At 50.9% G+C, this 26,276-nt stretch overlaps 3 protein-coding genes across 5 annotated transcripts; 1 reads left to right on the top strand and 2 right to left on the bottom strand.

Moving 5' to 3' along the window:
• Positions 1-429: 429 nt before the first annotated feature.
• Positions 430-9,626, bottom strand: ACAD8 (acyl-CoA dehydrogenase family member 8). Of its 2 annotated transcripts, XM_056509503.1 has the most exons (11): positions 9,296-9,626; positions 7,808-7,908; positions 7,277-7,446; positions 6,534-6,643; positions 6,229-6,305; positions 5,851-5,988; positions 5,065-5,200; positions 4,866-4,963; positions 4,540-4,692; positions 2,766-2,868; positions 430-1,210 (listed from the first exon to the last, which is right to left on the bottom strand). In XM_056509503.1, exons 1-11 carry the CDS (start codon positions 9,624-9,626, stop codon positions 1,158-1,160), a joined length of 1,470 nt encoding a protein of 489 aa, XP_056365478.1. In that variant the 3' UTR covers positions 430-1,157. The 2 variants fall into 2 exon arrangements, with proteins under 2 accessions (XP_056365478.1, XP_056365479.1); XM_056509504.1 differs by lacking the exon at positions 2,766-2,868.
• Positions 9,461-14,784, top strand: THYN1 (thymocyte nuclear protein 1). Of its 2 annotated transcripts, none has more exons than XM_056509505.1 (8): positions 9,461-9,638; positions 10,621-10,704; positions 11,644-11,870; positions 12,296-12,364; positions 12,999-13,091; positions 13,680-13,775; positions 14,341-14,491; positions 14,574-14,784. In XM_056509505.1, the coding sequence occupies exons 2-8, from the start codon at positions 10,662-10,664 to the stop codon at positions 14,618-14,620; spliced, it is 726 nt and encodes a 241-aa protein (XP_056365480.1). In that variant the 5' UTR covers positions 9,461-9,638; positions 10,621-10,661; the 3' UTR covers positions 14,621-14,784. The 2 variants fall into 2 exon arrangements, with proteins under 2 accessions (XP_056365480.1, XP_056365481.1); XM_056509506.1 differs by having other exon boundaries at positions 9,469-9,638; positions 10,576-10,704.
• A 762-nt stretch (positions 14,785-15,546) lies between these two features.
• VPS26B (VPS26 retromer complex component B) lies at positions 15,547-26,256 on the bottom strand. The gene is made up of 6 exons (XM_056509501.1): positions 25,735-26,256; positions 22,307-22,463; positions 20,890-21,054; positions 19,964-20,139; positions 19,196-19,338; positions 15,547-18,794 (listed from the first exon to the last, which is right to left on the bottom strand). The coding sequence occupies exons 1-6, from the start codon at positions 25,955-25,957 to the stop codon at positions 18,648-18,650; spliced, it is 1,011 nt and encodes a 336-aa protein (XP_056365476.1). The 5' UTR covers positions 25,958-26,256; the 3' UTR covers positions 15,547-18,647.
• Positions 26,257-26,276: the final 20 nt, after the last annotated feature.

The raw sequence follows: 26,276 nt of genomic DNA, 5'->3' as shown, positions 1-26,276 counted from the left end.
GGGGTTTCTCTTTGAGGCACAGGTGTTTATCCTTAAAACTGCCCTCGGTGCTCTGTGGGGGGAATTCAATGTGCAATAAAGCAAAGAAGGGGAATAAAGCAAAGTACAGGGCCTGCCAGCAACAGTAAAAACTGAGATCAAACAAGTGGAAGGTGTTCCCAGCGTGGCAGGGGCTGGAATGAGGTGAGTTTAAGGTCCCTCCCAACCTAACCCATTCCATGGTTCTGCTGCTAATGCTCTGTTATCTTCCCCCTGCCAAGTACTCTGAGGAAAGAGCAGCTGGCTGATCTGAAGGGGTTAAAAAAAAACATTACCTAAAAAGCCCTCAAGCAGAACTATTTTGCAACACTCACTTAAAAAAATTCCCTTTTACTTCTGTTTAAACGCCTGAAACACCACAGAAGGAAATTATGATAATTTCCACTCCAGTAACATTTCCATCATTGCTTTATTGATTTCAAACCCGAGAGAAAAAAATAGTTTGATTCACCAATATTTTTACTTCCCTTACATAGTTCACAGCCATGATTTCACTGATTAGAGGCCACAGAGTTCAATATTTCTGTACATAACCTTCATTTGCACTTTTGTGCTGCAAAGGCTTCTTTGAGATTAAGCACCAAGACGTGGTGGGAATACAGAGAAGAAGCAGTGTATGGGACATGAGGAAAAATTTGCTGGGAAAAGAGGGAGTGCTTCTAGCTAAAGGAGAGGCATCCTGGGATAAAAACACTCTGGTTAGAGTCTGTGAACATCTGTTCCTAGGGGTGCTGTGAGCAGTTAATTCCTTCAAAATAAAGATTTCCGTGATCCCATGGGCTCAGGCCACACCTCTGCCTGAGGTTCCCATTTCAGTCCTGACTCAGCAGAGGTGAGCAGCAGCTCTGGTATTTCTTTTTCCAAGGAGGACGTGTGGCAAGCAAGGCAGGAGCAGGATTTGGAGAGAGAGGTTTGCATTCACAGCTGTGATTTCTGTCTGCACAATGCCAGCCTGGCGACAGCAGCTCTGCCAGGCACGGCGTGCAGCTGTGCCAGCCAGCTGTGCAGAAGGCAGGAAGGCTATTTCCACTGGGGTATCCCCCTCTCCACTCCCAAGGAAAGCAGAGGAGGGAAACAGGGGAGCTGTAACAGATGGCGGGATTTTAAGGCTCGTGGCTTCAGCCCTGTAGCAGATTCCTGGCCACAATCATCCTCATGACCTCGTTTGTACCTGCAGCAGGATGGGGATGCAGGGGAGACACAGCTAAGGCACAGTCCAATGTGGTAGCTGAGACTGATAGCACTGGAGATTTAATTAGCATATGCAGTTTGATAACCAACAGCAAACAGAGCTTTGAAAATTACAAGAAAATTGGATCAAGTCTGGCTGATAGGAAAGAAGATTTAAATAAGTAGAAATGTAAAGTTTGTCTGTGTGACGTTTAACTAAATGAATTTAGTAAAAAATTACTAGCCTTCCTGAAAATGGTACATAAGCATATGTAACTCACAGTAAAATTCAAATTCTGATCACAGATCACTAGTACCTGTCTCTCAATTGCTGATAGTCCAATATTTTCCCCCTCAAAAGGCCAAGAGAACTCTTCCCTGATGTGCAGTTTACAGCAGAGAGAAGCTCTTCCCACCAGCTGAAGTGGCATTTAGGAGGGGTTGGGCCAAAACCCAACTGCCAAATGCCAGCACATTGCTTGGGAAAGCTGGTGCTGCTTTTTATATGGGTGTTGGTAGGATGCAGGACCAGGCATTGAACAGAACTGGATTTATACCAACATCTGAGCTCTCTGCTTCACATCTAACACATACACAACTCAGCCTGCAAACCGAAGAAAGAGCATGTCCCTTACCAGGTACCCTGGGTGTAAGTGAGGGGATTTCAAAACAGGGAAAAAAAAAATATTTAGAGGCCAAACCAAGATTAGAAAAGGCCAGATACTGTTAGAGACATGATGTCAAGTAGTGCAAACAGACTAAAATCACAGGAGAGGAATTGTTAGGGAGAATCATCATGTGACCAGGAGTAATGGGATGAAACTGGACAGAGGCACTGCTAACATGACAACTAAATATCTTCCTCTGCGTAAGGCTCTTAAAATAGCCCAAACTGCTCCCACACTCAGAGCTCCCAGCCAGGGCACTCACACACACCACACCTCCTGCTCAGAACAAAGCAGGGCTCTGAAACACAAGAATCAGAAATGTGGGGAGGTGGGTGTTGGAGTCAGTGAGTCAGGGATCTCTCTGAATTCTTCAGAGAGAAATCAGAGTGCAGGGATTGAATTAAAGCTTTTGGATGGATTGAAGTATATTGAACCACTCACACAAAAAGTAGACATTTAAGTAGAAGTAAGTCAGTAATTTTAGAATTCTAATAGGTTAAGGAGTGGTGGTCCGAGCTTGCATCTTAGTTTGTTGGAAAAATCCTATATAAGAGTATGTACTGGTGAGAGTATTTGCTTTTAGCCATTGGCTTTTGCCAGGGCTTTTAGCCATTCACTTACTGCCACTGCATTTGCTACTGCTTTACCATTGCTTTTTGCCATTGCCTGTTGAGACTGATGTGCTTTGGAATAAGATGTGCTTTGTAATAAATAACCTTTTTAACTGTTAGCTGCTTTGCTTATTTAGAAGATAACCCAACGAAGTAGGAGCCTAAGAGCTCCAGAGTTGGTGTCTTAGAGCACTGGAGGTCTAAGAACCTCACAGGTGGGGACAGTTTTATTCCTAACCCCAGTGCCACCTTCACCTGTAATTAGAGTGTTTTTTACCTTCCAGGATCTGGTGGACTCTGATGTCTCGCGTGAACTGCTGCACTGCGTAATCCTTCAGGTAGCCGTAGCCCCCATGCATCTGCAGAGCCTGGTTACAGATCTAAGGGGATAACACTGCTGTGAGGTGACTTGTGGAGGACACCTCAGTGGCAGAAGCTCAGTAAGTACCCAGGAACCTGGGCTCACTTTTTTTTTTCCTGGTCACCTAATCTCATCTCTTAAAAATGTGGTGTGACTCTGAGGCCTCATCAGTGCTGCTCTTGCTGCTATCATGTTACCTATTTCACATGGAGAGTGTGTTTATGTGAACAGAAATGCAGAAATACCCAGGAATGCATACAGAGATATCCAGGGATGGGTGTTTTTAGAGAATAAATCGATTTTTGCTGCATTTCTGAGGTTTCTGATGCAAACCCGAACCGCCCCATTGCCATCTGGTGGCCACTCAGGGGAGCGGCTGGCAGGGCGCTGGTTTCCATGGAAACACGACTCTGTGTGTCCCATCCCTCAGTTTGGGATAGAAAACATAAAAACAGCAAAAATGCAGAATGCTGAGCACATAAAATAGCTTCTAAAGGACACTGGGCTAAGAAGTGTCAAGTGTTCTTTTTCCCCCTTTCTGCTTTCTCTTTATGGGGACATTTTGAAAAGGTAACAAAATAAGGTATTTTTCAAAGTGGTTTCATAATTTTCAAAGCAATAATGTAGTTTTTCAGCGGTCTAGGAAAAACCACTTGCTACCTAGGAACGACCCCCCTGCAACGTGCAAATTTTCCTTGGAAAACAAAAATACTCTGCTGCTGCGTGTCTCCCCTTTGGCCCCCTAGGAAGTAGTATAGGAAGAACGGTGGAAAGATGTTTTAATTCTCACAGATTAATCCTTGTGTTGGGTTGATGTGGCCAGAAATGTGTATTCTATCCCCATCTGCTGAAGCTGGGTGGGGCAGTGACCCTGATCTCCATGGCACATATTATCTGCTAATGGGCCATCTTTAAAACCAGCTGGGGCAATCATCTTTATCTTTTCCACAGCCCATCCTCCCTCCAGGAGATATCTCTTGTTAATGGCCATTGAGTCCCAGTGCATGATTGATAAAATTACATCATCCCATTGGAAGATGCTCCAGCCAGGGGGAGAAGCCAAGCCTTTCCTACCCAGATAAAAACTGAGATTTTGAACACCAAGGGACCTTCCTTCCACTGGATTCCAGAGGAAAACCAGACCTTTCCACATCATCCCTGGACCTTCAGAGGAAAACTGTACCTGCTACAGGAACACTGCACCAACTGAACCACATCTGCCACTGCAGGAGGATGCAGCCACCATTTAATGGGACTGCTCCCAGCACCCTGACTGACTGACAGGTGTCAGCTTGGATTCTGACTCTGTCAGTGTTTTGGGATTGTTCTTTTTAATAATGTATTTCTATTTTAATTTTCCTAGTAAAGAGTTGTTATTCCTAATTCCCCTATCTTTGCCTAAGAGCCGGTTAATTTCAAAATTATAATAATAATTTGGACTGAGGGGGTTTACACTCTCCATTTCAAAGAGAAGTTTCTGCCTTTATTGGCAGACACCTGTCCTTCAAACCAGGACAATCCTGCAGCCTCCACGTGTCGTATAAAACATCCTGTCCTCAAATGACGCTCCTGGGTCTGGGTTTGGCTTTGGGTCGCTACAACATCAAACTCCTCCCTGACACCCTGGGCATTAAGGGGGGGGGTCTCCAAGCCTCTAATCAGGATCCCAAGTGCTGTTTGAAGGACCTACCCCGAAGCACTCGTCGGTGGCAAAGAGCTTGGCCATGGAGCAGAGCACAGCCGCGTCCTCCCGGCCGTCCTGCAGCGCCCGCGCAGCGTTGCGAACCATGAGCCGCGCTGCCACCAGCCGCGTGGCCATCTCTGCCAGCCGGAACTGCAGGTACTGCCGAGCACAACCACAGGGAAGGCTCATCAGCTCTCTCACAGGGCTCTCAGCCACCACCTGCAGGTAGGGCTTTGGCCTGACACGCTTCCCTGCTCTTCATTTCTCCAGGGATGGCCCTCCCAGGATGAGGAAGAGCTCAGCTTTTGGGGCAGAGCTGCTGCAGGGGTTACCTGGTTGTTGGCGAGGGGTTCCCCGAACTGTTTGCGGACACTGAGGTGCTCCTGAGCCAGGAGAACTGAGGCGTGAGCAGCTCCTAACGAGCAAGAAGCTGGCAGGAGAAGCCAAGGACACAGAGTGAATGTGAAGCTGCTTCAGACAGGCAACAAGAAGATCCTGCCCTCCTCCCCTGGCTCTCTTTGCCTTTCTCACCGATGTTTATCCTGCCTCCATTGAGCCCCTGCATGGCGATGCTGAATCCCTGCCCTTCAGCTCCCAGCCGGTTGCCCACAGGAACAACGCAGTCCTCAAAGATCACAGCCCGAGTCGGCTGGGAATTCCAACCCACCTGGGAAAAAACAGAGCTCCTTCCAGACTGCCTGAGGAGCAGCATAGCTCCAACACAGAACCAGCAGTCTGCTCTTAGCCCCTTGGTCTCACTGCCAAGCTGGCACAAAGCATGAGTGGTCTTAATGATTTGGTCTCAGTGTGGAAACTGGAATGGATGTTTTGGAGAAGAGGCACAAACCCAGTGATCTTGATGTTCCTGAGACTAAAATCCTTCACTTACCAAAGGGATGGGTATTGGGCAAACTACAGCAAAGCTGGACTTGGCTTGGTAAAACCATGCCAGGCTGGGACTCCAATCCCATCCATGAAGGGATCCCTAATGCTTTGCACAGACAAGTTCACTGGGACCACAGACACAGCCTCAAGCTGTCCAGGGCAGGCTCAGGTTGGAGATCAGGAAGAATTTCTCCATGGAAAAGGCTGTCAGGCATTAGAATGGACTGTTCAGGGAGGTATTTGTGTCACCACTGCAGGTGTTTAAGGAATGCCTGGATGTGGCACTCAGTGCTCTGACTGACAAGTCAGGATCATTCACAGGTTGGACTCACTGGTCTTGGAGGTCTTTCCAATCTTAATGAATCTGTGGTTCTGTGATCTCTGCCCTGCACTTCCCTCAAGCACACAGGAAGCACAAACCAAGCCTCTTACCTTCTTCTCCTTCTTGCCAAAGCTGAGCCCTGGCATTCCCTTCTCCAGCACGAGGCAGGAGATGCCCTTGGGGCCAGGGCCCCCGGTGCGACACATGACCACGTACACGTCGGTGTCACCTCCCCCGCTGATGAAGGCCTGCAGGAGGGCACGGGGCTTTGGGGTGGTACTTCAAACTAACCCTGAGCCCACAGCAGCAGCTGGCAGGGTACAAAAATGGAGAGGCAAAGACTCCACAGACAGAGGCACTTAGAGACCCAGCTGGTGAAAGCTCTGCAGAGCATAGAATGCACAGAGCTGAGGAGACAGCAGGAATGGGGAGGACAGTGAGACCCAGGCCCCAGTGTGCAGGTAGCTTTAGAAGTAGCAAAGAGGTACCTTGGAGCCATTCAGGACATAGGTGTCCCCTTTCCTCTGAGCTGAGGTCAGCAGAGAAGCTGCATCACTGCCACTCCCTATTTGAGAGGTAAGGAAGCAGCCAGTGAAGCAGAAGATCCAGAGCCTACCAATTCTCCCTAGGATCATGGCCTGAGCTTGTACCATGAGCATCTCAGCAATCATCACCTGCCCCTCCCCAAATTCACAAATGAATATGGAAAGAAGCTTTTCACCTCCAGACCTTTGCAATGTCCATGTCCAGTTAAAGAGAAAGAAGATGTCCTGGTTGAGTTGGGGATGCTCACCTGGCTCAGTCAGGCAGTAAGAGGCAAATTTTTCCATGCTACAGAGAGAGGGGCAGAACCTGCGCCGCTGCTCCTCGTTGCCAAAGGTGTCAATCATCCAAACACACATGCTGGGGTGGGGGAGAAGGAGCAGCATTCAGCACTGAACACAGGTTGTACAAGAACATCCCTGGCTGAACAGAGGAAAGCTCCACAGAGTTGAGGCCTGAAAATGTACTGTTACACCTTCCATTCATTCAGCACAGACTCACTGCCCTGTGGAACAGCAGGCTCCTGTTTAAGAGCCTCAGTCTCCCCTCCATGCTCAGCCCTGCTCCCTCTCCAAAAAACTGCACTTGAGGACAGAGGCAGCATCATTACAGCTCTCTGTGCCAAGTGACCTGTCATTGTACAAGCAGGACAGCCCTGGCATCAGGCAGTGCCTCTGGGCTCTGTCACAGCACAGCTGAGGCACAAAGGCTTTTTCCAGGCAGGTTACTATCTATGTACAGCTTAAGTGGCAGAGCAGGGAACAAAATCCAGAACTTAATCCCATCTTGCATACCACAAAGCTAAAATTACTTCTTGGTGGCATCTCAGTATTTGTTTACTGCCACCCAGGGATCCTCCCAGGGATGTATGTACTCGAGGTCACAATTTAAATATTTAAATAATGAGCAGCAGCGAGGGAGCTGCCTCCAGCTGGATTTAGAGCCCACAGAGTAGCCAGGCTGACACTATCCACCCCTGCCCAGCGCACTCACTTGTGGATGCTCATGTAAGCAGTGGTGCTGGTGCATCCTGTTGACAGAGCTTCAAAGATTATCGAGGTGTCAAGTCGTGACAATCCAGAGCCACCAACGTCTGGTTTCACATAGATCCCACCAAATCCTAGCTGGGCTGCCTTCCTCATCGTTTCCACAGGGAATATTTCCTGTTGAGGCAGGCAGAGATATCCCAATGAATATTCAGGGTCAGTTCAATCTCTTTTGGTATCCCTGGGTTACCAATTCCACTCTCAGCATCCTGCAGAGTTTAAGTCAACTGGGTGGGTCAAAGAAGAGGTGGTACCTACACAGACACACTCCATCTTCAGCAGTGAACCCAAGACTCAGGTGACTGAATAACCTGGCTAGGAAAGCTTCAAGGTATTTCTGATGATTTCCCCTCCCTCCTACAGCAGCAGCTTCAACAACCTGCAGAGCTATTGCAGGAGCCCCTCAGTGAGACCTAGGGGCCATAACATCCTAAGGGAGGAAAAAGGGAGCAGTACAGCCCTTGTGAGGCTGTCTTACCTTCTCATCCCACTCGGCCATGTAAGGAGCCATCTCCTTGGCAGCAAAATCAAGGGCAACTTTTTGGAATTCCTTCTGATCCTCAGTCAGTCCCATGGATGCTAGAAAAGCAGGAAGAGATCAGAACAAGTCTGTTGAGGGAAGGCGCAACCACCTCGTCTATACCCCAAACAATTTCAAGGTGCTCCTTAGCTCACACAAACAGTTCAGGCTCTCATGAACTGTGCTGAGAGCAGGGGGCTTTGGAAGGGCTTTCCTGGGACAAAACAAATCCAAGATCCCAGCTGTCTCTGTCTGCTTCATGGAAAGCAGGGACAGGGGAGCACAGTCCATGGCAACTGTCATTCCATCTCACTAGGTGTGCTGAAGTAATGTGAGGGAGCAATGCTAGGACTTCAAAGAAAGGAAGCTTGGAAGTAAATAAAGAATAAACCAGCCCTTTGGAAACAGCATCTAAAGCTTCAGTTAGGCTCTGCATTTGAAACTTGCTGCTTCACCGACACATGGATACAAGATTGTTTTGTTTGTTCCTCTCCTGAAATTCCCAGGTATACTGCTGCCTCAATTTTAAATGTTACAGTTAGACATTGAAGCAATTAATATAAAAAGTGTTCTGGAAGGCACCTTAAAGACCATCCTTTTCCAACCACCTGACACCTTTTACGAGACCAAACCCTGTCCAACCTGGCCCTTGAGCACTGCCAGGATGGGGCACCCACAAATTCTGGGCAACCTGTGCCAGCTGGAATTCTGCCAGAGGAATTTCTTCCTAATATCTAACCTAAATCTCTCCTCTTTTAGTTAAAATCCATTCCCCCTTGCCCTATCAGTCTGCCCACGTAAAAAGCTTTTCTTCATTTTTATAATCCCCCTTCTTTGAGAGATATTCTCTGATTCACTAGGAAATCTGAAAAACCGTAAAAGCCTAACAAAGGTAAGGGAGGGACAGAGAGAGGAAAGGACCTTTTTTGTGGGTTCTGTCCCACTGCTGAGCAGAGTCTCACACAGGTAAAGGAGGGAGAAAGAAAGCCCTTTTTCTGTGGGCTCGTTGAAGGTAAAGGACGGACTGTGAGAGGGAAAGACCTTTTTTGTGGGCTCTGTCCCACTGCTGAGCAGTGTCTTACTAAGGTAAAAAACGGGCAGGAAGAGGGAAAGACCATTTTTGCGGGCTCTTTAAAGGTAAAGGAGGGACAGGAAGAGGGAAGGACCTTTTTTTGCGGGCTCTGTCCCACTGCCAGCACCCACCCACCGCAGGCTCTCCGGCCCGCAGCGCCCTGACGGGGAGGAGGGCACAGGGAGGAGGGACACGGGCAGCAGTGACACAGGCAGCAGTGACAAGGCGAGCCGTGACAAGGGGAGCCGTGACACGGGCAGCAGTGACACGGGCAGCTGGGGCTATCCCTCCGGGCGGGGACAGGCGGTCCGGGGCCACAGTCTCGCTGTCCATGTCCCGCCGCCCGCCTCCCGCAGGGTGCAGCCGCTCCTTACGGTCGATGCAGGACGCGATCCCCCGGCGCCCCAGCAGCAGCCGCGCAGCCGCCCGCGGGGCCGCTCGCCACGCCATGGCCATGGCCGTGCGGGGCCGCTCCTCTTCCCGGGGCCGGCTCCCGGCGGGGCAGGCTGGGAGCTGTAGTCCTGCCCTCGGAGCCGCCCGCCTCCCCGGGCGGGGAGGGAGCGAGGGGAGCCGGCCCTGCCCCTTTGCATAGCGGGCACCGCTTCCGAGCGCGGCTTCCTCCCGCTCCTCCTCCTCCTCCTGCTGCTGCTGCTGCCCGCCCGGCACCGCCAGCATCCTCATCGCCCCGAGCGGCACAGGCGGCATTGGCCCGGGCCGGTGAGCGGAGCTCGGAGGGCTGAAAAGGAGGGAGGGAGGGGAAAGCTTGGCATAGAAGGTGGAAAAGTTGATGCCAGCCGGCCTGGCAGGAGGCGGCCGTGCTGACAGAGGGGGTGGGGGCTGGGCCGGGCTGCCCGAGCCTCTCGGCGGAGGCACGGGGTCCGTAGGGCTGGGAGGGACCTTGGGGAGCAGCCAGCTCCTGGGGAGCAGCCAGCGCAGCGCCCCGGCCGGGCACGGGCACCTGCAGGGAGCGCGCTCGGGAGCTCGGCGCTGCGCGGGGAACGAGCCGGTCCCCGAGGACTTGGGTGGGCACAGAGAGAGCCAGAGCCAGAGTCGGGATGGGCACAGACAGAGCTGGAGCCAGAGCCGGGGTGGGCACAGGCAGAGCCAGAGCCAGAGCCAGGGCCAGGCTGGGCTGAGCTCTGGAGCCAGGTTGGGCACAGGCAGAGCTTTGGCCAGGCTGGGCTGAGCTCTGAGCCGGGCTCGGCTCCCTCTGGCACAGGCAGAGCTTTGGCCAGGCTGGGCACAGGCAGAGCAGAGCCAGAGCCCGGCTGGGCTGAGCTCTGAGACAGGCTCGGCTCCCTCTGGCACGGCAGAGCTTTGGCCAGGCTGGGCTGAGCTCTGGACACAGGCTTGGTCCCTCTAGCACAGGCAGAGCTTTGGCCAGGCTGGGCTGAGCTCTGGACACAAGCTCGGCTCCCCCTGGCACGGCAGAGGGCCGCGCTGAGCCCCCGCGTCCTGGGTCGTTCGCAGCCGCTGCCCCGGCAGCCCAGCCCTGCTGCTCGTGTCCATCAGGGCTCCAGGGCGCGGTCCCCAAGCCTTGCCAGCATTCACACTGATAGAGGAAGTGGCTGAGCTCAAGGGAAGATTTATTTGCTCTCCACTCGCTGTACAGTGCTTGCAGCTCTCTGCCTCAGCCATCTCTACTTTTTTTCAGCTGCCTGAAGGAGCAGTAATTCCTCCTCCTTCTCTCGCCCATCAGGTGCTTCTCAGTGAAGAGAAGATAATTCAGAGAGACCAGAGATGCCTTGGCCGAGTAGAAAGAGAGACAAAGGAGCAGTAGCAGGTCTGTGCTGACATCCTGACCGATTTAGCATCTCTCATTTGAGGTTGCAGGCTATAGTGAAACTACAGACAGCCGTATTAACTGTCTGTCTTTCACAGGCCATGTCTTACAGACAGTATTTCCTGTGCCAAATGGGCTGAGCAGCCAGGCGTGACTGAGACAAGCTAGCTAGGTGCGTGATAAGGACAGTGATGTATTCCCAGTACAAGGGGGTTAGGAAATGCATTTTAGGCCCATTTATGCAGAGCTTTTAGGTCCTGCACAGCAGAGTTGGTCAGTCAGAGCATACCCAGTGCAGTGCCAAGAAGCTGATGTGGTACCAGCTGCAAAAACAAAAAGCAAGAACACTGCGCTGGAGGCATCATGATGTGGTGTTAAAGTACAAGATGAAAAAATTGCACACTTGGCTCATCTGTGCTACTCATCTGCTTGATCCACTCTACCAAACAACCATCCTTTAATCACTTCTTAATAATTGGGACTTTTTTGTCTGTGTCCTGAAGAAACAAAGGATATGTATCCCTTCTGGACAGGTAGCTCAGTGGAGCTTAAGCTAAGATGTCCAGCTCCTGCATGAATTGAAAGTTTGGTTTGCTTGGTGAATGTTCCTCTTACCAGATTCACCTAAATCTACTTTGTTGCCTGCAGCTGATTTCTCAGCAATTAATTAAAAACACTTCATGTGGGCAAACATGGTCTATCCTGAGGTTTTTTAATTACTAACTGGGAGTATTAAATTACATTTTTGCACACACAGAAATATCCTTACTTCAGATGCAAATTAGAAATACTCAGAATCATTGGTGCATAATGCTGCTACCTTATCCTGAGCACCTGGGGTGCCCCAAACTCCTGCTGCAGACAAATGTGTGAAACCAGCTTGGACAACTAAAAATTTTTTTTTGAAACAAAATGTGTTTTATCTCTGTGTCTTTTAAGATAAAAAAGAACCTGATGCTAAAATTGCCAAAACTGAGGAGGAGACTTCAGATAAGGAGGAAGAAGAGAAGTCTTCAAAATCTTCAGCTGGGAGCTCCAAGTCAGGATGGAAGAACTGGAAGAAAAAAGAATCTGAGTCTGGTGGGGAAGAAAGCAAGATCACATATTGTCACTGGCTGCTGAAATCAGAGCCTGAGAGCAGGCTGGAGAAGGGGGTGGATGTGAAGGTAAGCACTGGCATCCCCTCACTCAGCAAAGGACAGCAGCAGGTCACTCCTGCCCAGCTTTAGTGCCACATGCTGAGGGACAGCAATTCAGCTTGGTTATTCTTCTCAAAACCCATTTGTCCTCCTGGAAATAGAAAAACAAAATGTTCTTGTCCAAAGTGACAACCTTGGAGTTTCATACATGTAATACAAGAGGAAATCAGCTCCTCAGGATGCTTGGCTGTTGGTCACAGGAGCAGCATCTATTTCAGACTCTGCCTTTACACTGCTGCTGCTTTGTAAAGGTTTTCTGTGGGAGACAAAAATTGTGTCAAGTTTATGCTATAATTGAAGGAGCTGCTAGCAACAAATGCTTAGGCTCAGTGCAGACACTGTGAAGATCAGAAACCTTCTGAATGAATCTTTATTTTCATTTCATTTGGCAGTTCAGTGTTGATGACTTGAAAGCTCAGCCTAATCAGACAACCTGCTGGGATGGAGTAAGGAACTACCAGGTAGGAAGCACATGGAGGCACTGAAATAGCAGTACAAGGAAGGTGGTTCTGCCCACAGCTTGTTCCTGTGCCTGAAGCATTTCCTTTTGGGGTACTCTGCTTGTTCATACAGGTACATTTTGGCAGGGATCTGAAGTCAACTCTTGCCTAGTGGCCTCTAGGTCAGAGGTAGATTCAGGCTGAGGAATATTCTGTCAAATCATCCAGTTTTTCTTTCACTTTCATACCTTACAGCAAGTCTGTACTTCCCCAAATCCTCTGTCACTTTTGCTTTCTGTTCCAAAACAATTCCCCATATTCCCCTGCTGTGTATGATCCCTGTAATATAGGATTCTCTATTCCCCTACACATGATCTTCTCTGAGTTGTGTCCTGACAGCTCTCCTGGGCAAGGGTGGCTGAGCTGTTGAATTCCCACACACTTTCTGACCAACTGCATCTTCCTCTTTAGCCTTGTTTTTGCTTAATTTCATTCCAACACAAAAACATCTCTATGACAACTGTAGGAAACATTATCTGAGTAATTCTGAAGCTCATCTACCTCTCCTCTTGTTGGTTCCTATTCTTGGCTGCTTACAATGAAGCCCTGAGAGCTTGATGGAAAGAGCTTGAAGTCTCTTGTTTACTCCTGGCAGGCAAGGAATTTCCTGAGATCCATGAAACTTGGGCAGCAGGCCTTCTTCTACCACAGTAACTGCAAAGAGCCTGGCATTGTGGCCCTTGTCAAGGTGAGTGTTTTGGGGAGAGAAGTGATAATGGATGGGTTATCAAACAGCTCATTGCTTGTGTCTCAGCCCCAAAGAGTGCAGGAATTGTCCAGTGAGAGCAGGGAATGAGCCCAGGACACCTCAGCTCAGCACTGCAGGGCTGACTCAGCCATGTGTCCCCAGAGAGATAGAACCAAGCTGTGCTGTTTTCCTGCTGACACTTCGGGGCACTCCCAGCCAAGCCAAGAGCTGTTCCACATTCTGATTCCAACCTGACTCACTCGATTCTAGTCAGCAGAGCCCACAAGGCAGTAGAATAAACCCAGGGCATAGAACAGCTTTTTCTTTAAGAGGAGAACTCATCACAAAGATCATCATCAGTTCCCCAGTTTTCCTCTGTTCCATGTCCTTCCACACTGATCTCCAGCAGGTGATGCTGCACTCACTGTTCTACACTTCTTCCACCCAAGAAATGTAAAGGAAGCTGTCAGAATGGAGTTCAGGGAAAAAGAAAGGCTAGTTTTTGCACCAGGATTATGCCTTGTCTCATGCCCTTTGCTGACAGGTGTTTTGAACTGAAGGAAACTTTCTTCTCCCTTTCTTCTTCAGATTGTAAAGGAGGCATACCCTGATCACACACAGTTTGATCAGAAGGATCCTCATTATGACTCCACCAGCAGAAAAGAGAACCCTAAATGGTCCATGGTAATGTACTGCATTAAATACAGCTGTTCAAGCTCTGTGTGCAGGCCAAGAGAAGGCTCTTTGCATCCTACTGAAAATCTTAAGCTTCTGCCTTGCCCTAGCTGCCTTTTTCTCTCTCAAGAGAAAATTCAATCCTGTTTTGTCTGCTTTTTTCCCCTATGCCTTCCAGAAGGCTGCCAAAATGTATCTCCCTAAATTTTCAAATCTTGGCTGCAGAGCTGGCCTCTCTTCATTTTCAAATCTTAGCTGCAAAGTTGGCCACACGTGGCAGAACCTGAGTTAGAGAAATGAACAGCAAACAAATCTGTAGTTTTGAGGCACATTAAATTGTAGGGAAGGGAGTGTTCATGGGCTGGCTACATCCCACATCTGAATTTTGTATTGTCTGTGACATGAGTGCACCTTGCTGGTGCACAGTGCCAATAAATCATCTGCCAGAAAAACTGGGAAGTTCTTTTAGCCTTGAGCAGAGCAAAGCAAAGCTTCCAGTTTGAAATTTTTGAAGATTTTATGGGATGTGTGGAGGCTGTTGTCCCAGCTGCTCCTGTGCTGCCCTCCCTTCCAGGTGGATGTGCAGTTTGTGAGGATGACCAAGCGCTTCATCCCCCTCTCAGAGATCAAGGCTCACCACCTGGCACACAAAGCAGATGGGGGGCCCCTCAAGGACATGATGCTCTTCAGCAGGCAACGTCTGTCCATCCAACCCCTGACACAAGGTGAGAACCTCCAGGGACTCTTGGTTCCCTCTGTCAGACAAGCTGGAAGTTTCACTTGTGGCTTTTTCCTTCGTTACTACAGAGGAATTTGATTTTGTCTTGAGCCTGGAAGAGGAAAAGCCACATTAAAGCAGCCCAGCTCCCTCCCAGCCTGCTGATGCCTCCTCCTCCACCAGCTCAAGCACAGCATCACGAAAGTGCTCACACAAGATCTGCTGCCATACGTCCCTTCCCTTCCCCTTACACACTTATTTTTGCTTATTTTTTCAATAAATAAAGCCTTTTGGAATCAACTGTGGCTACTTGGGTTTTAATAGTGGAAAAATCTGTAATTTTTCTGTTGAGGAAGGAACAGGTGCATCCTCTTTGTTTAGTTTGGGGTCTAGTGCAGCTCCATGTACTGCAGAGGGACATTATTCTGCAGGAAGGAATTCCTGAGTTCTGTCTAGAACCAGAAAATTAAGAATCATTGAATAGCCTGGGTTGAAAGAGACCTTAAAATCATTTCATCCCACCCCTTGCCACGGGCAGGGACAACTTCCACTATCCCAGCTTGCTCCAAGCTCTGTCCAGCCTGGCTTTGGACACTTCCAGGGATGGGGCAGCCACAGCTGTGCCAGGGCCTCACCACCCTAAGGGAAGAATTTCCTCCCAACATCCCATTTAAACTATTCTGTGTCAGTCTGAAGCTTTCCCCCCTCATGCTGTCAGTGCATGCTGTTGTGAACAGTCTCTCTGGAGATGGATACACAAAGCAGATCACAGCAAATTTCCTGCAGGTACAAAAGTGCCCACATTATTTTAGTTCTGACATCAGGGAAATGGAAGAAAATAAAGCCAGCCTGCTAATTTTTAAGCCACATGGGTCCTCCACCAGCACAGCTGCCAAGCAGTGACACAGCTTAAAGGAAGACCAAGGATTTATAAAGATAACAAAGGACAAATTCCTCCAGCATGTACAGCAGAGCAGTACACTGTGGCACTTTCAAAGAAAAATCTCTTCATACCACAGGAAAAAACCCAACCCAATACAAAACAGTCAAACTCGTGCACAGCATTTGACAGCCAGGGCTGGCTCTTTTTAATTGGAGAGACAAAAAACCCCAAGTTTTAAAATACAGCCATTGAAAAGACGACGAATTAAGAAACATGTAAACACAGCAGAGGCTTAATTACAAGTTGCACTGCTTGTACTTGCCCACTCCCCTCTGCCTGGGAGAGAGGGAATGACCCAAGTACAGCACAGAACCACCAGCTCGGGGGGACATGGCTGCTTGAGGAGCATCTGCCCCTTCACATGCTCACAAAACACTATTCTAGAGTACCTTGTCCTGGGGTGACCCCAGCTTCTCTCTAAGGATGCCTAGCACATCTGCTCCACCCCAGACAGAGTGGCTAATGAATGGTCCATCAGATTCAGTAAAAATGGGAATAATTTCTGAATTCTGGTTCTACACACAGGGACACAGGGGAGAGGGGACAAAGTAGGAAAAACCCCCAAATCAGTGTACAGGCTCATGCACCTTTTCCAAGGGAACCCTCCAGGAATGATGAACAGATGTTGAACAGCCAGGCAGTGATCTCACAACCAGTCAGGCAGGAAAAAAACCACTCCTGGAATGCAGAGACATCTCCATCCAGGGGGTTTCTTTCCCACCACATGGCCTACAATTCAGGGGAATAAAGGGAATAAAGGGAATAAAGGAATAAAGACAAGGAGGGAGCTGAAGAGAAGCTTAAGAAGGTTGTAAGGGCGCTGCTGTGCTCAGCTCAGCCATAGGATAGTTTATTATCCCCAAGGGCTCCCAAAGGAGCTTCACTTGTCCCTAAAGGATTGTGCCTGGCTGCAGCACAGCCAGCTCCCCTGAGGGAGGGAGGAGTGTCCAAAGTGAATCCAGGTCCTTTGCCATGGTCCCCAGCCCTGGCACAGCAAGGTGATTGCTGTCTGCAGTGAATGTTTGAGCCTTGGGAAGACACAGTCCCAGCCCTTGGCACAGACTCCCCGTGGGGGACAAGCCACATCTCTGGGGTGCACAGCAGAACCACGGGGTGACAGGAGCATTCAGCAGAGATGAGAGCATTAGTGTCCTCTAATGAGCCAGACTGGCCAGCTCTACTAAAAACCACAACCTTACATGTGGTGAGGGAAAGATAACTTACTTTGGCAAGCAGAAACACACATCACTGAAATACAGTAGCTGTCATTACATAAAAAGCTCCCCTTCCCACCCCAGCCCCACTCCCTCCACTGAACAAAGCAGAAACTTCCATTTCCCAGCTGCAAGACACCTGCTCTACATTCAGCTGTAGGACAGAGGAACTTGATTCCAGAGCCAGAAAGAAGCTGGACAAACTAGCAAGCCACAAACTCAGGGAAATCCAGACAAATCCCACCATACAGAGCTCAGGTCCCAGCACTTAGTGCAGGCTTGTCTCTCCCTCGGGTATGAGGTCCCAGCACCTGCTTGCTGAAGGGCAGCTGAACAGCATGGATATTCTCCAAACTCAGTTAATCATGCCTACAAAGCCACATCTGATTTTTAATGGAGGAGTGACTTCCTTCTGGGAATGTTCTCATGAGTCTACTTAGCTGAAGGCTAAAAACAGTTTATTTAAAAAAAAAAGAAAACCCACATTCAGGTTCTCAGTTCATTGCATGCTCTCAGACCTCACTGGTGACTTGCTCAGGCCTCAGGAATGTGTGTCTGGAATCAGAGCTCTGCCACCCTTCCAGGCGCTGCTTGGCTCCTTCCAGCAGCCCACATAGGACTGTTTGAGTTTCCCACAAGAACTGCATCCACCTTCTGTCCCCACTAATCCTTGTCCTGTAGGCACAAGGCAGCAAACCCCACACGTGTCCCCATGCTGCTGTCTGTCCCTACACAAAGCCTGCTCTGTCCCAAGGACACAGACACAGGCAGAGCAGCATGTGCAGCACAACCCCACCCACAGGAGAGCCCCCAAGAGCTCCAGAACTGCTCTCTACACCAGCACCTAGCAGCCAGTGTGGATCTTGGAAGAACTCAGACAGCTGCCAGAACAAGACTAGGAAGGCACAGCTCGTGGCCAGGAGCCCTCCTGCCCCCACTTGTTGCCCACCCAGCAGCACTGGGACCATCACTGCTCTGTCCACCCCGTGCTACCTCCTCCTGCACCCACACATCTCAGTCCCTCCTACCAGCCCCAGCTCCTGGTGGGACACAGAACGGCCCAGCCCGTGCTGCCAGGGCTGGCTGGCAGTCAGTCAGTCCCAGGGCTGAGCCACCTCCACCATCCAGCTGCTCCTGGCAAGGAATCCAACGCCAGCATGACGAGGAACAAGGGGAAGCAGCGAGGGGACGACATCACAAGATTCCCAGCAGGCCACGCCAGTCTCTGATCCCTCCTCCAGCATCCAGCTAATCACCGGGCTGTTTTCCCCAGGGAAGATTTCGGAAAGGCAAGAAAAAATATCCATCCTACTGAGCCCCAGAGCAGCCTCCTCACGGGGGAAGTGCAGGCTGGGCCTCAGGTGCTGTGTCCTTCTCGGGGCACACAGGAGAGCAGGCAGCTCTGGAACGGCCTCAGAGCAGCCTCACACCCAGCTCTAGAATGGATGGATTGGGAAGTGCCAGCAGCTCCAGAACAGCCTCAGAGCAGCCTCACACCCAGCTCTAGAATGGATGGATTGGGAAGTGCCCAGCAGCTCCAGAAGGGCCTCAGAGCAGCCTCACACCCAGCTCCAGAGGAATGATGGATTGGGAAGTGCCAGCAGCTCCAGAAGGGCCTCAGAGCAGCCTCACACCCAGCTCCAGAGGAATGATGGATTGGGAAGTGCCAGCAGCTCCAGAAGGGCCTCAGAGCAGCCTCACACCCAGCTCCAGAGGCATGATAGATTGGGAAGTGCCAGCAGCTCCTGAAGGGCCTCAGAGCAGCCTCACACCCAGCTCCAGAGGAATGATGGATTGCGAAGTGCCAGCAGCTCCAGAACAGCCTCAGAGCAGCCTCACACCCAGCTCCAGAAAGGATGGACTGGGAAGCGCCACCAGCCCTCCCGCCCCATCCTAGCCCAGCCGTCCTTGGAAGAAAGGAATAAGTCAAGATCGGGAATTGGTTTCTGTGCAGTCTCTGAGCATCTCCTGCTCGGTGCCGCCGTGCTGGGCCTGTGCCCCCGGGCTCACTGCCGCCCGTTGTTCTCCGCTGTTGGCCCGGCCGCCTTGGCCTCGCCGTGCGAGGATGTGCCCTCGAAGCGCTGCGACGCGATGGCAGCCTGGTGCGACATGCTCTTCCTCACAATGTCCCCTTTCCTCCACAGCACCACCTCCTGCAGGGACACGGCCAAGGCTTGTCAGGGCACCTCAGACCTCCTGCTGCCCCACCCAGCCCCACAGGCTGAACTGGGCTCGCTGTTCCACCCACAGCCAGGACACACCTGGCACTGCAGCCTGCCCGGAATTTGGGTAGAGAGCTCCTCCCTGGCGTCAAGGCACACAGAGGACATCCACGGCAACTCTGTCCTAGTGCTACTGATAAGGTGAAGCACAGAAGCTCCACCATTGAGCAGAAAAGAAATCCCAGGCAGGCACATTCCAAACTCCTCCCCACCACCACACACATAGACATTCTTCTAGACCATCTTTCCACGTGATGAATCCCAAATTCCTTGTAAAAGCATACCAATCACCCACCCACAGGTCCAAGGAGAACAGCAGTTCTGTTTCTCACCTGCTGTTTGAAGTAGCGTCTCTCCTCCTCATCTATCAGCACCAGATTGAGGTAATAACGCACAGAGAACTTCTTGTTGATGTCCCTCATGGTTGGAGTCAGCTCATAGCCAGCCAGAAAGAGCCTGATGGGAATGGACTCTCCTGGAAAGGGCACAGAGCTGTCAGCACAGACAGGATGCAGAGAGAAACCAGAAGAGCAGCAGCAAAACACAAACTCACACAGCCACAACTTTGGTCACTGTTCCCACAAGTGGACTAACATGAGCTAGAGACCTCAACTCCCTTCAGAGACCAGCAGATCCACAGCCAGATCCTGCCCTTGCTGACACCTATCCCAGCTCCACTCTAACAGCACAGGACTCTTCTGGGACCTGCAGCAAGACAGCACTGCAGGAAAAAATTAGTAAGGTGACATTTTCTCTGGCAGGTGACTCTGCTGGGCAAAGGAACAGTGGCACGGGAGATTGGCACAGAGCAAGAACACCCTCTCTGCCCTCAGCTACAGCAATGTCAGCTGGTGGCCCAGGCCAACTGTGAATTTATAGCTGGTTCTGCCACTGCTTCATCAAAAGAATTAAGTCACTGCTACTCATTCTGCCTCAGCTCCCTCTTGTCACACTGAAGAAGGAAGGGGATCAGATCAATCCCCTGCTCTGAGCCCACCAGTGGAACAGGATACTGAGCACACAGAAGACACTGCAAGAGTCATATTTCCACCCTAAAAGCCTCCAGAAGAGGAATGCTGGGGGTTCCTGTGCCCTCTCACCTCTCACAGGTGCCCCATCCATGATCTCGTACTTGGCTATGGTGTCATTCTCGTGATACACGTTGGGGCCCGTGCCCGTCGTCTCCCTCTTGATGATGTCTATCTCCATGTGCTTGATCTTGATCCGCACCAGCAGGAAGTAGATCTTCCCCACAATCACATCTTTTAAATGGTACCTGGTATGAGAGGGGAGAAAACAGCAGGATCAAACCCTGTGCAGCAGAGCAGGGCTCGGGCTGACGTGCAGGAACTTGCTGGGCAGGCACTTTGCTCTCATCCACAGCAGATGGCAAATCAACTACCCCACCAGCAACCCGCCCTCCATTTCCATCCTCTGCTCTTTTGGAAACCCACAAGAACATTTAGCATGAGCAGACAAATTTAAAACATCACTTCAGGCTGAATATCTGCAAGAAACCTCTGTAAGAACAAAGGCTAAAAACTCGATATTTTATATCAATTAAAACCCACCCAAATCACAGAATCATTTAGGTTGGAAAAGACCTCTGAGATCATCGAGTCCAACCTTTGGTCAACCACCACTTGCAGGAAGATTTGCCAGCACAAGCTGGGAAAGGTGCACTAGGAGTAGTTTAAAAGAGCTCTTCCCAACTTCTTGCTGGAGTTAATTCCCACTTGAGCTGTATTGCCTGGTAAGGAGCAAACATTGCATTTTGCAGACACCTGGAAGTACTGACCTGGCTGAGGATATAGGGAGTGGGAAGTTACAGCAAGAATTTCATGTTGTGCCACAGCCATTGCTTCCCACTCCTTGATCCAGACATTGGGGAAGGAGAGGAGCCCCCAGATCAGGGAGGATCTGAGCTGTCTCCCAGCCTCTCTGGAGCATGGGAACATGGAATTCCAGTGAGGAAACCTCTAGCAGGTGAGTCCCCACAGCCCCCAGCTGCTCCTGAGACACTCACTTGGACTTGTTGTACTCAAACTCGATGTGCAGGCAGTCCTCAATGCCCACCTCCATCTTGATGGAGGAGTTGAGCTCGGGGTAGGTGCTCAGGGTGTGCACAACGATGTCCATCTCCTTGACCACGTCGTTCAGCCGGCGGCTCACGGTGGCACGGAGGAAATACCTGCAGGGACAGTGGCCTCCCATCAGGGTGACACAGGGACAGCAGGGACAGTGCACTCCCATCAGGGTGACACAGGGACAGTGCCCTCCTATCAGGGTGACACAAGGACAGCAGGGACAATGCCCTCCCATCAGGGTGACACATGGACAGTGTCCTCCCATCAGGGTCACACAGGGGGCAGCAGGGACAGTGCCCTCCCATCAGGGTGACACAGGGGCCTGCAGGGACAGGCTGGCTTGAGCTGCACTATCCAAGCAGCCTTACAACACAGATGCATGTAAAGAGCTGAAACACGTTTGATTGCAAAGCTAAATGTGATCAACTCAACAGATCCACTGAGAAAGTTCCTTTTTCCCAGTGAAGCTTGGAATCTTCTCCTTGTAAGGTGAAGTGCTCAGTTCAGCTCACGCACAGCTGAGACAAGGTTGAGTGGATTTCAAGAACAGGGAATGGGGAATGTCCCAAGGGACAAAATAAGCAGGAAAACAAAGAATTGCCACAAGGAAACAGAACAGCAAGGAAGCTCCTCTCATTTTCTCGCTTTTAGTCCAGGTCTGAACAAAATAAACCCACAGCAAAAGAGCCCCCAGCTCTTTACATGTACTTGGCCCTGGAGCAGCCAACACCCCACACTGGAAAAGACAGAAGGGAATTTGCAGGTGGAAAAGCAGGCTCCTCTCAGCTTCCACACATCTGTGAGCCCGAGTTACCTAAGCCCCACTTTGGGGATCTGAGGAACAGCCTGCACATGTTAAAACCACTGCCCTTTGCAAGATTACATCAGGCTGCACAGCCACACCTCCCAGTGCACATCTCAGACTTTTCCAACCCCCACTTTGAAGCCAGTGAAGGGATTTTGAGTCGATTGAGCGCCTTGATGTGAAATATCATTTCTAACATATGAACAAGGCACAAGCGAAGCATCTGTTTGCATAGAGAGCACAGTTAAAGCTGACAAGACTGATTATAGCAAAAAAAAATTCCCACTGGAGACTAAACCAAACAGTTTATTTTGATTTTTTGAATTATCAAATAAATTAGCAAGTATTTGATTCAGAAGGGGCTGATTTCTCTTGTCACTCAGAAGGGGAAAAACAATTTCCATAAGTAGCCTGATGCACGCTTGTAAAATAAAGTCCTCAAAGCAGCTTTTTACAATTCCCCCAAAATTAATTTGGAGTTGTGCATCATCAGAGTGAGTATCAGCACTTAGAGAGAGCAGAACTGGGGCCAGCCAGGGCAGGGAACTCACCGTAGCTTCACGTTCTGCCCCGTGTAGGACTCGTAGGGTTTCTCCACATGAGTGAACTCAAAGTCAAATGTCTGTGATTGAGTGAATTCCCCAGGTCTGGCCAGGTCCTTCACCAGGGACACGAACTCGTGGTGGTTCCCTCGGTCATAGTAGAGCTCTAGGAAAATGGAAATCCAGGTTGAGCTTAACCCCAAGTGACACAGGAGATTTTCAGCAATTGTCCAGGTCACTCCTTCCTTGAATACCATTCACAGAACTGCATTTGTTCCCTGCTCTCCATCACAGCCAGGTGCAGGTCACAACATTCCTCCCTGAAATAGGAAGGGAAAGGTCCGCACAGCCTCCTTTGCACCATAAACCAAGAACTTGCCTTGGGGAGACATGAGTTGCCTATAATCAATATTAAATTGGGTTTGCAGCTCACACAAACACTTCCAATAATTTTCTGCACTCTATTGCAGACCAAAGGCATTGCCACTGTGAGGAAAAAACACCACTGCTCGTGTGGAACAGGCAGTGACAGAGCAAAACCGAGGGGACAGGAGGATTCCAACTGCTCCTGCTTATCCTTGGACAGCAAAGAGCTTGAGTGGCCTTGAGCTGCAGCAGGGAATAAATGACAAGGCTGATTCTGCTGCACAGCCACCCTGAGTGTGGGGAGGCAGCTGAACCCACTGCTCCTCCAGCCCATGGATAACACATTAGTGGCCATGTGAGCAGTGTGAGAGAACAGATCTCACCTCTGGGAGCACTGCTCAAACCAGCTCAAGTGACCAGCATTGTCTTATTGTCTTATTTTTCCCCACAACCTCCCCACATCAGCAGGAAACTAAAATTTCCTCATTTAATGAAAGTAATCCTCCACACCTCTTTTCTGCCTCAAGACAAAGCAACATAACCCTTCAAACTCTGCAATTTGCATGAACAGCTTGGGATTACCCAAAACCATCAATGAAAGCTGCCCTTCCCAGCCCTGCGTGTGAGCCTGTGCCTACAGGACACCCACACAGTCCTTCTGCAAAGGCAAATCCTTTCTGCTTAGATGAGGCAACAAAAACCTAAGTCATCACACAATCAATCACACACACACACAAGCTCAGTATCAGCACTAAACTGTGCAGAGGAGGCTTCTGAGAGGTATTAGAGGTACTCAGGAGCTGCAGTTCTGCCCTCCTTGAGATGTACAATGAGATTTTAGCTTTTAAGTGATGCCTGTTTGTCACAGCCCTTTGCTCACCTTATCTCTCTAATGGAAATTTTGGCACTAGAGCTGTCCTCACACACAACAGCAAATGTCACCAAGCCCTTTAGGCTGGGCAGGTGACATAAATAACCAAGCCTTTCTCTCTGCATTGAATTTGTGTATCCACTGAGAGGAAAGTGCTGGCTGATGTGACAGGGAGAAGTCACGTGCCAGCAGAAAAAGGAGAATAAACCCAGAGCATCGTGATACAAGATGCAGAAGGCACAAATTAACTCAAAGCAAGGGGAGGAAAATGGCAGTGCACTGAGTTCTCTGCTACCTCAGAAGGCCATGCTTGGCACCCTGCAGCCTTAAGCAGACTGATGTTTCCCACACTCCAGCCTGTCAAACAGGTATAAGCTGTAATTTCAGGTTTTCAGAGCCGTAAGTTTTCCAGACTGAGAAAATAACCTGACAACATTTTGATGGCTTGCTCAGGCCACAGCCACCAGAAGTGAAACCATCTGGAATGGGTTCTGTGCTCACCTGAGAGCAGGCAGGACCCAGCACTCACAGCCTGGCCTCTGGTACCTGCTCTGGAGCATCTTCCCTGTAAAACATCCCTTCTCCACATCCCAGTCCCCCTGCCTGTTAAATTGTCTGACCTAATGGCAGCAAGAAGTCAGAATACAGGCAAGAGATGGAAAGCATTGAGAAGTGCAATTAGTGCTACAAACTTCACTGATTTATCTAAGAGGCCTGAGGGGAATAATGACAAATGTGCAGCCACAGCAGCTCTAACACACCCTGCTTGGGCAATAAATAACGTGCATACAAAGCAGTTAGTCCACACAGGCAAGGCTCAAATGTCTTCCAAAAAGTGGAATGAGGAGCAGGCAAGGCAGCACAGCAAAGACAATGGAGCAGGAAATAAAGTTCATGCTCAATTTCCACTGGCAAGTGTATCAACAGGAACTCATAACCTAGCTCTCGGTGAACAGCCTCACCAACACTCCATCCTTTACACGCTCCCTTTCTTTACAGAAAACAGGCACAGGCAAAGCCAATGAAACTCTCAAACAGCAGCACCAGGCTTGGGCGGGAAATCTCCCGCTCCATTCCCTCACCACACTATTTGCAATGCAAAGGCTTCAGGCCCCTGGCTCCAGCAGGGATTTTGGGGTTTAGAGCCAAGCACAGAGAGCCACAGCTGTGAGGCCTCGCACGCAGCCACACCACTGGGAAGGAACATCCTGAACTCATTTTGGCCTGTGGGACTCAAGGCATGTCTGTGGAGCAAGGACAGCTCTGCTCTGATGGACGGGTGGGTGTGGCAGCTGCCCTTCCTCTACGAAAGCAGGAAATATTAAACCTGAACTGGTTACATGCACAGATAACCACAAGTTTGGAACAACTTGAAGTCACCCGACCAACCGTGCAGGGATGCATGGGGTAGAAGGTGGGGTCAGCCAGGCTGAACCTCAGGAAAGGTGATGCACCTAAAAGGGACATATGGACAAAAGGCAGCCCATCAGCACCCTCAGTATCCCTAAGAGTATCAGCAGGCAGCTCCTGGAGCAGGGAGCAGCAGCCTGGGGAGCAGTTCGGGGCTGACCTGCAGCTGCAGGACGGAACCCAAGCGTGCCCGGCTTGCAGCCAAAATCTGTGACCGAGCAGAAGCCAGAAACTAGGACAGGAGAACAATGACCTGGAAAAGGACTGGAATGCCCTTCCTTCTGCCAGGGCTCAAGCCTGGAGAACAGGCCAGGCTGCCCAATTCAGAGGGTGAAATAATGTCAGGCAGCTGTGGGAATGCTGCGTGCAGCCAAGCATCACTCAGGAGCGAGAGGAACCTGCTCAACACCAGTGGGATCCCAATGCCATGGGACACAGCAATGCCCCCAGTGCCAGTGGGATTCCAGTGCCATGGGGCACAGCAATGCCCCCAGATCCCCAGTACCAGTGGGATCCCAGCACTGTGGGGCACAGCAATGCCCCCAGACCCCCGGTACCACTGGGGTTACCATGGCGTGCAGTGATGCTCCCTGGCCTCTCAAAACCAGCAATGCCCTCTGAACCCCTGGCATCCGCAGGGATGTCAGCACCATGGGGTCCAGCAGCGCACCTCAGACCTTGGGCCCCTGTGGGCACCCCGATACTGTGGGATGCAGTGATGCCCCCCGGACCCCAGCGATGCTCCTGGCATTAGCAGAGGACAGCCGGGCCCGCAGGCTGCCCCGCTCACCGATCTGCCCGATGAATTCCACTTTGATGCCCTGGTGCTCCAGCCGCTTGTTGGGGTTCTTGAGGGTGAGCACCACCCGCCCCGACACGGTCTCGCCGTCGTAGAAGAGGAAGTATTTCTCCTTCTTGCCTTCCTCCGTCTTGTGCTCCACCCGCCGCCGGCTCTCAGCGTCGCTCAGCACCAGCTCCAGCTCCGGGCTCTGCCCGAACCCGAAGAAGCTCATGGCCCCGCGGTGCGACGCGGAGCGGCGCGGGCGGACCCGCGGCCCCGCTGGCGGATCGCAGCCGCGGCGGGGCTGCGCGGGGAGGCGATGTCGCCGGGGAAGTGACCGGGGCAAGAACCGGGGAAGCGGCGGCGATGGGGGGCCGCAATGCGGCAGCGCTGCCGGGGCGGCGGCGGCGGGACCCGCGCACCGCGCACCGCGCACCGCGCACCGCGCACCGCGCACCGCGCACCGCGCACCGCGCACCGCGCACCGCGCACCGCGCACCGCGCACCGCGCACCGCGCACCGCGCACCGCGCCGCCCAGCCCGGCCCGCCC

This window comes from Oenanthe melanoleuca, chromosome 24 (assembly GCF_029582105.1).
Source record: "Oenanthe melanoleuca isolate GR-GAL-2019-014 chromosome 24, OMel1.0, whole genome shotgun sequence".
Classification (NCBI taxonomy): domain Eukaryota; kingdom Metazoa; phylum Chordata; class Aves; order Passeriformes; family Muscicapidae; genus Oenanthe; species Oenanthe melanoleuca.
The sequence above is the reverse complement of the archived record's forward strand: the minus strand, read 5'-3'. Positions and strand labels throughout refer to the sequence as shown.